General features: G+C 36.7%; 1 protein-coding gene across 1 annotated transcript in view; it reads left to right on the top strand.

Annotated features, from left to right (window-relative positions):
- The window catches only part of LOC137767243 (T cell receptor alpha chain MC.7.G5-like), a 277,753-nt gene that overhangs the window by 74,295 nt on the left and 190,478 nt on the right, over positions 1-12,980 (top strand). The window contains exon 3 of the mRNA XM_068547977.1: positions 556-562. Within this exon, the coding sequence (XP_068404078.1) occupies positions 556-562 (7 nt within the window). The remainder of the gene's footprint in view (positions 1-555; positions 563-12,980) is intronic.

The following is a 12,980-nucleotide window of genomic DNA, read 5'->3' as shown; positions in this document are numbered from 1 at the left end:
TCTCCCAAGCTGAAGAATTCTAAATGATTTATGTAGACACTCCACACTCCAGGAAGTAGAGCATAACTCCCCACTCCTTAAGTGTGAACTGTACATAGTGACTTCCTTCCAAAGAGGACAGTAAGAAAAGGTGAAAAAAGAGTAACTTTATAGTGGAGAAACCTGACAAACACTACCTCAGCCAGGTAATCATGTTCAACATCCACAGAAATAAGTCATGATGATAGCAGGTCCCTTTGATATGAAGTGTTAAGAAATGTCACTTTACCTCTGTTGTCTTCCTCTCCCAAACCCATAACCCTAGTCTAATCACGAGGAAATCATCAAAGAAATCCTCATGAAGGGACATTCTAGAAAATACCTGACTAATATTCCTCAAAACTGTCCAGGTCATCAAAAATAAGAAAAGTTGAGAAATTTTCCCAGTCAAGAGGAACCTGAGAAGACAAGATGTCTAAATGCAATGTGGCAGCCTAGGTAGGATTTTGCAAACAGAAAAAGGACATTAGGTAAAATCTAAATAAATCTAATAAAGTATGGACTTTAGTTAACAAGAATGTCAGTATCGGTTTCTTAATTGTGGCACAGTTACCATTGGAAGATGTTAATAAGAAGAGAAACTAGGTGTGGCGTGTATAGAAACTGCGTACTATCTACACAACTTTTCTGTAAATCCAAACTATTCTAAAATTTGAAGTTTATTTTAAAAACCTATAAAACTGCAGGTTTCATTTGACCTAATTTTTGTGGAGGGAGAACTATAATTTTATGTATAGCTGCATCATTATATATACATTAAAAAGTCGTGAACTGGGCTGTCCAATACTTATCCACTACCTACATGTGGCCGTTGAACACTTAGATTGTGGCTACTTCAAACTGAGATGTGCTATAAGGGTGAAATATATACCAGGCTTCAAAGATTTAGTATGAAAAAATCAGTAATATTTTTTACATTGACTCCCTGTTGAAATGACATTTGGGGTTTATTGGATTAAATAAAATATATTATTAAAATTAATTTTATGGGCATCATCAGAAAACCTACATACAACAATAAATGCTGGAGAGTATGTGGAGAAAAGGAAACCCTCTTGCGCTGTTGGTGTGAATGTAAATTGATACAGCCACTATGGAGAACAGTATGGAGGTTCCTTAAAAAACTGAAAATAGAATTACCATATGACCCAGCAATCCCACTACTGGGCACATACCCAGAGAAAACCATAATTCGAAAAGACAAATGTACCCCAATGTTCATTGAAGCACTATTTACAATAGCCAGGTCATGGAAGCAACCTAAATGTCCATCGACAGATGAATGGATAAAGAAGATGTGGCACATATATACAATGGAATATTACTCAGCCATAAAAAGGAACGAAAATGGGTCATTTGTAGAGATGTGGATGGACCTAGACGCTGTCATACAGAGTGAAGTAAGCCAGAAAGAGAAAAACAAATATCGTATATTAACACATATATGTGGAATCTAGAAAAATGGTACAGATGAACCGGTTTGCAAGGCAGAAATAGAGACACAGATGTAGAGAACAGGTGTATGGACACCAAGGGGGGAAAGTGGGGGGGGGGAGGGGTGGTGGTGCGATGAACTGGGAGATTGGGATTGACATATAAACAATAATATGTATAAAATAGATAACTAATAAGAACCTGCTGTATAAAAACAAATAAATAAATAAAATTCTTAAAAAAACAAAAATTAAATTAAATTAATTTTATTTATTTCTTTATACTCTCTTTTAACGTGGCTAGTAAAACATTTTAAAATTATGTGTGTGGCTCACATTGTATTTCTATTGCTAGCAGTGGTCTAAAAGGGTAGACATGAAATGTTAACAACAATTATTCCTGGTAGTGGGATTAAAAGTAACGTTTTTAGCTTTCCTTTTTTCTAAATTTTCTTCAGTAAATATGTGTTCCTTGTATAATAAAAAAATAGTAATAAAAATAAAAAGATACAAAGAACTACTACTGTGAAATGTCACACTAAATGATGGAAGCACCAAGCAGAAAGGTCAAGCCATAGAGTCCTTCCATTAATTAATTATTCATTCATTCATTTGAATACACATATATTGAATATCCTATGTGCAAAGAATTGGGACAGTTGCTAGGAATAGAAGCACATAAAAGATGAGCTGTAATTATTTCCTTCAAGAAGTTCACAGTCTACTTGGGAAGTTAGGCTCGTAAATAAAATATAAGAACACAATGTGGTCAGTGACACCATGACGATTTCTATAGAGTCAACTCTCTTCTCCTTCCTGCTTTAAGTGCTGCTGTTCTTCTGGCTCCAACCTTAGTCTATTTCTCTGCCCACCCCAGGATTGCAACTAATACTTATATGCTCGTGACTAGTATGCCTCTGACCTTGATGTGGCCATAGATGCAAGCTGAAAAAGATGAGACGCTTAAGATCCATGGGAATCTGAGCCCCTTGCTCATGCCATTTACATGTACCTTCAAGAAATGCTCAAGCCTGATCTTATATATACCACTCCCATGCATGCCCAACTTTATGGTTTTGTGGGTCAAGCAACACCCACTTCATATTAGACATTTCAGATCACATGGTAACTTGTAGTCCATGATCAAATATTTAGGCTCTACTAAGACCGAGTAAAAATCCAAGAGCTGTTTCTCAAAAGGAGCATATTTATCTGCAGAGTATGGTATGGCTTTGCTCCCAGATCCTAAAAGTCTGCTCTGTAATTCATCTAAGAGGTCTGCCCAAGACTCAGGAGACACGTGAAGCACCAATGAATTGTCTGGGTCATACAACCAGAGTGGCAGAGAAGCCCGAATAGCAGCCTGGACCTGTTGCAGAGCCCTCACTTTTTCTGGGTCCTATCAAAGTTGGAAGCCTTTCAGATTGTCCAATAAATAGGTCTATGCTATAACAACACACCCAAATAAGGTATATGTTGCCTCCAAAATCCAGGAAGGCAGACTAAGTATTGTGACTGTTTCTTAATGGTAGGAGGGACCAGATATAGCAACTTGACTTTAACCTTAGAAGAAATATCATAACTTGTCCCAGACCACGGACACCCAAGAAAGTTCATTGTAGAAGTAAATCCCTAAATTTTTCTGGGATTTATTTCCCACCCTCTGGCATATATGTGTCTTACCCAGGTGTCTAAGGTAGTTGTTACCTAATGCTCCCTTGGTCCCTCGAAGTAGTGGACCCATGTGGTGTCTTGTGGAATGGGGAAGCAATCAATTCTTTGTGGAATGGAGTTGGACCGGGTTGGAGAGTTGATATACCCCTGAGGTGAAACATTGAAAATATATTTCTGACCCTGTCAGATTTAAAAACTAATAATAATAAATTAAATAAAGTTGCTTCAGGCAGTCTCTGCTAACAGGTATATATAGAGAAAAAAATGATTTTCCATATCAATATGGAAATTCCAAATCAAATGTCAAGGGATTTGTTGATTTACTCCAGCAAAGAAACCACATTTGGAACAGCAGCTGCATTTGTATTCACCATCCGATTAAGTTTACAATAACCCTTTGTCATTCTTCAAGAGCCATCTGTCTTCTGCTCAGACCAATTAGACGTGTTGAATGGAGATGTGTTGGAAATCATCAACCCTGCATCTTTTAAGTCCTTTATGGAGGTACAAATCTCTACAGTTTCTCCAGGAATGCAGGATTATTTTGGATTTACTATTTTGGAATTGAGAGGCAGTTCTAGTATCTTCCAGTTGTCCTCACTCATCAGATAACCAGTATAGTGATTCTGCCATTTGTTGAGTGTGTCTCTTTCAATCAAGCATTCTAGAACTTGGGAAATAACCATAGGGTGAGTTCAGAGCCCAACTGCATATAATGTGAGTTGGACCTGAACCAAAATACCAGTAACCATTCAGCCTCAATAAACCCCTACTCTGATAAACAGACAAGAGTGTCATATTGTGTTTCCAAGATTTAGTATCATTTCACAGCCAGTGTCCAGAAATCTCCCACAAGTCTGGTTATTTCCCTTCCCCAGTGTACTATAGTCTTGGCAAATAGTTGCAAGTCTTTGGAGGGAAGGAAAGAGAAAAAAATTGCAGTATAAACTTCTGGCCATGTAAATATAAATTAGAAAAACCTTGTAATTCTTTCGACCTGTATAATATCTCATTATTTTGTACCTGTGCCCATGAGATCTTAAGTCTGGTTACAGACATAGAAGCAATGAAAGTGCTGGAGGTAGGTCTTGAGAAGTCTTAGCATTTCCCCACAGGATAGGTGGGTCATCACAGGTTCTCCAAGCAAAGGGAGACTAAACTCCTCACACAGGGGAAGAAAGTCTGCTTCCACTAACAAAGGAGACTGAGGGCCTCCTAGGGCCTCAGTTTTATCAGAATCTGCCCACATGTTGCCATCTCAATTTTCAGGGTCCTAACTCTATGTCAATCAATACCCTAATTTTAACAATAAGAGAGTTTGAGTTAACTTGTTATTGTAATCCCCCTACTCATGGGATTACTCTTTGGTTGGGTTTTCAGAAATATCAGACCCTGCAGCTATGAGAAATAAGTATCTCTTTCAGGGCAGTCACAGAAAATTTCTAGTTCTTTGCCTGGACCTTGGGTTGAAAATGTATTACCCCAAGTTCATTATTTTCTTTCCCTAATTTCTTTATGGCACTTAGAAGCAACCCACAGTCTTTATACTCTTTATTTCTACTAAATTATTCAATGGCAACAGCTACCTGGTAACCCAGCACTTTCTTCTATAGGCACCTGATGTTAGGGACTACTAGTGTCCCATTTACCAGTGGCAATGGGGTCATTACACCTAGAAAAATCAGAGAATCAATACCAACTCCCCATCTTGAACATTCTGTTCCACTGAATCAGTTTCAGACCAATAATTGTACCACTTTGAGTCAGCCAGGTTAGCAGAACCCCTGTGAGTGATATAGAATAAAGGAATAAGGATTCATTATAGGAATTAGACCTTACAAATACAAGAAGAGCTGGAGAAGTGAAGGTCTGGAAAAGGGAGTCAGGGGATCAGAAAAGGGGTCATTAACCTGCCTGCCTGAAGCAGTGGCACAGAGGGACGAGTTGGGGCTTGAAGGAAAATCTAAGAACCTAAGCACTTTCAGCCATCAAAATGGGATTGTGAAGAGGGACTCATTGAGAGGTGTTTGGAAAGCTGTTACCTCTTCGGTGGATATACAGCCAGGTATCTGATGATGGGCCTGGGGTCACTGTTGGTTGGCAGAACCAAAAGTCAGAAAGATTAGCTGGCATAGAATGGAGGAGAAAAAGGACAATGTGGGACCTGCCTGGAACCCCTGCATCTATCATTGTACCTGATCACAGTGACCTTCTAAGAGTGTAATAGAGCAGAACAAATCTGACTCCATATTGTATCTGTTTATTTTACTTTAATCTTTGTATTCTATTACTTTTGCTACAAGTCAAGAATATTGCCTATAGCCTGAAGTATATAGTATAGTCCGTTCTCAAGGTGCTGACTTTATAGGTATAACACTTTTCCATTCATACAGAGCTAAAAAGTTGCAGAACACCAAATAATGTTTGTCTTGTTGGAGGTTTATGGGAACATTGTGACTGGACCTCCCTGGACAGCTCAAGAACAAAGGACTCTGGCACCAAGAAGCTTGCAGCAACTAACCGCACCACCAACGCCACCCCTTTAAGTGTAAGAGAAACCTGAATTCTAACTTGGGGAAGATGGTTCTTTGGGACACTAGTCCATCATCTTCCCAAACTGCTGGCTTTCTGAATAAAGTCTCTATTCCTTGCCCCAGGAACACATCTCTCGATTTATTGGCTTGTCACATGGGGAGTAGTATGAGCTTGGACTCAGTAACAAGAGGAATTATTACTACTTCTCTTCCGTCTTCCAAATCTTATGCAATTTCATCTTTGGGCCATCTCTAATGCAGAGTTTCACATGGAAGAGGATTCTGAGAACAATAGTCGTCTGCTTAACCAAGTTGACCAGCACAGTCCAGCACTCAATAAAGTGCTTGTCCTTATCTCAGATATCAGAAGACAGTCAATATGGGCAGAAGGAAATGTAGAGAAGCCCCTGGGGGCTCACTGGTGACCTTGTGACTGTGGATGACCTGTGATTTGGGAGATTCGTGAAGATGGCAGTCTGGGCACACAGAGAACTTTCCTCTCAAAGGCTCAAATGTCAGTCTGGATCTTCTGGGAGTCCTTTTGGAGACAGTGAAACTAAAGAAACACTATAGGATATGATGGACAAAAGGTCCATTTTCTGTATCCGACCGACCCGGTCTTCCCAGATGGGGGCGAACACCAATGAGAGTGAACACGATCCCAGAGCCCTATAAATTCTAAAAGACAGAGAACTTTATTATGAACTATTTACACGGACAGTGTTTTCCTTTCAGCGATTCAGGCAGGATCTTTGCAAACGAGAGAGAGAGAAAGAGATGGAGTAGAAAATTCATAACGCAGCTCAACAAAGATGCTTTCCTCTTCTTGCACATCATGGTTCCCCGGCTCAGAGTCCCAGCTGCCCACCTCTGTACAACAGTCACACAGCAATCCCCTCAACACCTGCCTCCTGCACCTGCATTCTGTGATCTGGGCTCCACTTCATTCCCTGCCATGGACCCTGGCCACAGTGGTAGAGCCAGAGAACAGAGGGAAAAAAGTATCTGCAAAAGGAAACTCAGAGTTTCCAACACCACAGCCATGTTCCTCAACTGGAGTCAGATACAACTCCTCTAAAGGACAAATAATTTTCACAGACCCCAGTGTTAACTATGTTACTTTAACATAACGTTACTTAAACATGTAGAAACATAAATTGGTGTTTAAACGCCACGTGCTTATTATTGCTTTTATACCAACTATAAAACAATGCAAGTTAAACATGCACAAAATGTCAAAACCAATATAACTTTAATGATTTTAATTTAATATAATATATGATGTTTTGCTGAAACTAAATCATCAATTTTGAGTTGAATAGATAAATATATATATATACGTGGAGTTGGGTTTTACTTATCAATTTGGTTCTTCTGATTTTCATCATTGTTATTTTTCCTTTCACATTGAATTGTTAATCCATTCGCTTGATGGGTCGATAAATTTAATATGCACAAGAGTACAATATTAAAAGGAATGTTTTCAACTTTTAATGAAACTTTCTTTATTACGTAATGACTAGTATACCTATTACTAAGCAACGGTAGCTAAATGGTTTATACAAAAGATGAACTCTACACAGTATAGCCATGTGAATGATGAATAAGGTACAAATCATACGTTGTTTTACATGCTTATAGAATCCAACTTGTAATAATTCCATTTTCCCATAATTGTTTTCTATTCAAATTACCTGACATCGCTTGCCCTTCATTTAGTGCTAATATTACTGAAAAAGCAAAAGAGGGCATTGGAGTCTTGCGGAGGTATTTGCTTGTAAGATCAACATTAAGATAAGCCCCAGCATGATTCAGTTGCATTTTATAAGAAATATGCTTTTTACAATATTGCATATAATTCAAAGCTGATTTTCCCACATGAAAAAAGTGGGGGATTCGTTTACAGAACCAATATATCTACAACTTTGCAACATACTTCTGCTTTGATGATGCTCTTTATTTGCTTAGCATTATCTATAATATTGAGCAATTGCTCTTCTTTAAATTAATGATAAAGTGTATTAAGGTGTCGTTGGGCTTTCTTCATGGCACCAAATTACAGCTAACATCTGTCTAAAAACTTATGTATTTGGGTGTACGTTTTTCACCATGAGCTTTCGTACCAACTCAATGAATGCTAATATAAAAAGACATAAAACAATTTAAAAATTTTTAGTGACTGTTAAAAATACTAGCATTAGAGAAACCAATATCTCTTCCAGCTATTTTCATAAAGCAAAAAGTAAAACACAACAGACTAACAATGAATGTCTGGTCACTTCCGTTATAAGCTAGAGTGGCGCCACCATGTGGCAGGAGTAAAAACAAGTTAATCATTTTCTTTCAACTGAAATGACACAAATCTTAATGTTTGGTGAGAACTACATTACAAATTTTGCTCATAATATATGGGTTATTAATTTTTATACCACACCACTTAAATTTCACATAGCTTATGGGGTCCAATTGCATGTTTTAGACTATCTGTTGAAAACACATTTTTAATTCTTGTAAAAACATGAAGACCCATAAAACTTCCAAAGATACACACATTTCAAATATGATAAATACAAGTATAAATAACTTTTTAAAAGCAATTTTGAAATAATTCCTGTTACTATTATAATTTCCATACAGGTCTTGGAACTCTCTTAAAAGTAATGATAATTTTGTCTCTGTATAAAGGACACTATTGGGGCTTCCCTGGTGTCGCAGCGGTTGAGAATTAATGCCTGCCAATGCAGGGGACACAGGTTCGAGCCCTGGTCTGGGAAGATCCCACATGCCTGCCGCGGAGCGGCTGGGCCCGTGAGCCACAACTGCTGAGCCTGCGCGTCTGGAGCCTGTGCTCCGCAACAAGAGAGGCCGCGATGGTGAGAGGCCCGCGCACCGCGATGAAGAGTGGCCCCCGTTTGCCGCAACTAGAGAAAGCCCTCGCACAGAAACGAAGACCCAACACAGCCAATTCATAGATAAATAAATAAATAAAAATTAAAAAAAAAAGAATACTATTCAAAAACGGGACAATTACTTAATAAAACGTGGAATACTGTTTTTGTCACTACCATATAAAATTCATAAGTTCTTTGCTTCCTAAATTCTTCAATCAGAAATTTAAATAATCTAAATTCTTGATATATTTAAGACCTAATTTATTACTTTGTTAATTTATTTGTTAAAACAGCATAATGTAAGCTGATTGTTAAAATTCGTTGTTACTAAATTATAACTTTTTAAATTCCGTAGGAAATTATCTCAGTATTAAGTACTCAATATCACGGCTCATGGGAATAAGGTGATTACTGTTTTCCTTCTACTCTTTTGTATTTTCCAAATTTTCCATATAATAAGTATATATTAATTTTATGATAAAAAATGAAATTTCTAAAAGAATAAACATTCATGTTAGAAGAGAAATAACAAAATTAGCTATTTAGGGTATAACATTAATAAAAGGAAATTAAGGTATTATTTTACCCTGGTAGTGAGAATAGGAGAGGCTAAGGTATCTTTCCTACCATAACAAGAAAGCCTAAGTTAGTAAATATTAATATTGGAAATGAACATACTCTGTGACCCAGCAATTACTGGGTCCCAGTCTTAGCATTACCCTTATTGTAAAAGAAAGCATGTACAAGAGTGCAGCAATTTGGGGTCATAACAAGCTGTAAATAACATAATCATATAGCAAAAAGTGATATAATAAATTGTGTTAAGTCTATATTCCATACAGTTGAAAATAATGAAGTGAATCTATACATAATAACAGAAAAAGAGCTCCAAAATGCCTTACTGAGTGGGAACAGCAAGTTGCAGAAAAACATATGGAGTATGATGCCATTTATGTTAGTAAAAATACTTGTACAATATAAACCCTGAATATTGCACAGTAAGAGGACTGTACGTACAATGACAAATTCCCTATTAATAGCAACCTCTGGAAGGGAAATTACACATGAGGGAGGGGGACAGTCAGTGGAGATTTGGGGGTTAATTGCAATGCTTTAATTTTTATAACAAGAATGTATGAGTATATTACTTGAATGATTAAAATTAAATTTTTAAAGTTTTCTTCTCTGTCCCCATTTGCATTTATATATGTATGCAAATATGTATAGATTTGCATTTATATACATATGCAAATAACAAAATCTACCTTTATTAGTGATTTTTAGTGTGGCCGACACTTTGCTAAACATTTTACGTACTTGCACATACTTTACATCTAAACTTATCGTTAACCTTATGATGCCAATTTTATTAATCCCCATTAAACATGATGAAAGCAAGCCTCAAAGGGATTCGGTAAATTGTCCAAATTCACCGAGTCCATACAGGTTACAATCAGAATCTGAGCTCAGGTAGCTGGCTCAGAGCCACAATCCTAACCAAAATGCTGTTTTGCACATTCCCTTGTAGACGTGTGTATGCAAGTGTGCATGTGCACATGTACACACACACACATCTCTCCTAACCAGCCTCTTCTATATCTGGCTCTCTGGAGTGCACAAGTCATTAGTACCTTCTCTCCATAACTTTCCACAGAAATGTCCTTGCTCAAGGGATGAGTTGATGTGATAACCTTGCAACATTAGTTGTATGGTATTTTGTTTTCCTGGTTACACTTCTCCCTTTAAAGTTTTGCAAGGTGGCCCCCGGATCTATTTCTTCCCTGTCTGCTCCATTTGTTATCTTCATTAGGATGAGCAAATTCTACTCAGTCTTTTCCCAATTCATTAAAATATTTTCCCTTCACTTAAAAAATTAAATAAAACACATGTGTTCCAGGTGTCTTTGGGTAGCGGTAGGGTTTGCTGATGGCTAGAGGAAACTTGAGGTTGACTCATTGATCCTCGGTCTATAGAACTGAGAAAGTGAATGTTCTTCGTGAACCCAGAGGTGATCGGCCCATCAGTGGCAAACTTAAAACATCTAAATTGGGATGAGACCCAGACTTAAAACCAAATGCCAGTGTATTTTCTCTTTTAGTCCCTGTCCAAGGCACTCTTTCCCCTGCTTATTATGATACTTTGGAAGCCAAATTATTGATAATAAATTTGTTTGTTGCGAATATGGGAAGTTAAAGAGCTTGGAAGGGAGGTATTATATTTCCCCTAAGCTCCAACAAAACACCATGAAGACTCACCTCCCAACAAAAACACCTCTCTGGCAACTGGATTTTACATGCATTCATAGTGTTAACACCTCTCTTCTCTGGACAGTGCTGGCTACTGTCCTCCTGTGGATTATTATTTCCTTAGAGATGTAATGCTAGTGCCAAGTTGGAACTTATATCATTTTTCTTGGGGCAGTGGGAGACATTGTGTCTCCTCCCTTCTTACATTAATTTAATCAGACAAATTTTCACAGTCCCTCACTATCAGCCTACAGTCTCCCTACCTTCTCAACCGTGTGAGAAGCCTTATCACACTAAGAAAAATGGTACCATATGTTGTACCCTGAGTTCCTGCTGCATGTTAGCAGTGGAGAGACACCTGGCTGTCAAAGCTACTAATAAAATCAACCCTAATCCAAGCCCCAAGTCAAGTCTTCTTTCCAACATAAGTTATTCCTCCTATACTGACATTTTGTCCCCTCCCTCTGAAACAGGATAGAAAAGGAATTTCTAGTTTAAAGGCAGTAAACAAAATTATCAGAGTTATATACAAATTCATATATTTGAGTACATAAATGAAAAGATTTCTAAATGTCCAAAAATGCTTTAATTAAAAGATCAATAATAAATTCTTAAAACTAAAGTATGCATATGAGTTGTATAAGTCAAATGTTAATATGCTTAATGTATAAAGAATTCATATAAATGGATAAGGAAAACACTAGCCTGATGGTTATACAGGCAAAAATGAGATACAAAAATTATATATAAATTGCTAATGAATATTTGAAAAAAACCAAACCACACTTAAAATTTGAAAATGCAAATGAAAACAACTATTATTCATATCAAAGAATATCAATTTAAAAAAAGCAATCACAAGTCAATGCTGATGCAATTAGGCACATTAAGGGCACTTATTTTTATTGTTGCTATGATTACGCACTGAATCAATATAACGGTAGCTTATGCGGTATTCGGTATCAAGACCTTTTAAAATCACCATTCCTCTTGTCTGAGTAATTGGTAATCTATCTTTAAAAGAGTTATCTGAGCAGACTTTTTATAAGATACTATGTCCATTTAATGTTATTCATACTCCAAATAATTGGAAATAACGTAAAAACTCAACATTAGAAGAATGTTTAAGCAAATTAAGAACCATCTACCCGATAGAATACTATGTCACCATCAAAAATTAGATTTTGAAGAGTTTTAAAAACTCTTCAAAATCTAATTGGGGAAAAACGTTATCACTCTAATATAAATGAAAAACAGAAAATTGAATATATAATATGGTTTCAACCATGTAAGAAAATAAACTTAACACTTTAAGTCTTTAAACTTAAAAGACTTAAAGTCTTAAGACTTTAAGTGTTTAAGACTAAAGACTAAAAGGAAAGACAACAAAATTATAGTTATTATCTCTGGTAGTGGGATCATGGGTGATGTCCTTCTTCTTCTTCCTTATAATTATATATAATTCACTATTTTCCCTTCAATGAATACATACAGTAAGAAAGATCATCTAATAAAATGACTTTTTAAATACTAGGTTATATATCTTTCAAATATTCCTAGTTTCCCTTAAAGTGACTTGTCTAAATAAATTTTTCTAGATCTCTCTAGAACACACATTCCTATACTCCAGCCCTGCAGTAAGGAGTTCCTAAAATTTACTCCCTCTATGTAAATTAGAACTGCCTTAATTTTTTTTTTCTGAATTTAACTATTTCAAACTTCAAGCAAAGCTCTCTATTATTTTTGTTCAACAATACAAACTATAAACATACTCTGTTTGGTGAACCATTTTTATTCAAAACTAAAATAATGTTTTGTTTCAAAACAAAGGACCGGGGAAAGAGGATGTCTAACACTGGGGGACAAAGCGAGCAATCTAAATTGACCAAAGAATCATTATTTGGCCACTGTCCTCAAAAAACTCAACTGAACGCAATCATTCTAGGTGTCTCTCTATACCAAACACTCTGCTAGGTCGTGAGGAAGAGGGAAGTTCAAAGGTGAGCAAAACTTAGAGTCCTAAACATTCATCCCAGGTTCCTGGCCCCTAAAAAACAACCAGTAAAAAAGAGTTGCTTTACCAATAATTTCAGAACAAAATGGAATAATTGCAGACATTTCTGTAAGCAAACATCCACTGGAAAAAAAACCTACTGGTAGGTA

The sequence above is a fragment of the Eschrichtius robustus genome, chromosome 1 (genome assembly GCF_028021215.1).
Source record: "Eschrichtius robustus isolate mEscRob2 chromosome 1, mEscRob2.pri, whole genome shotgun sequence".
In the NCBI taxonomy this organism is placed as follows: Eukaryota; Metazoa; Chordata; class Mammalia; order Artiodactyla; family Eschrichtiidae; genus Eschrichtius; species Eschrichtius robustus.
Note: the sequence above shows the minus strand (reverse complement) of the source record. Positions and strands in the feature narration are given on the sequence as shown.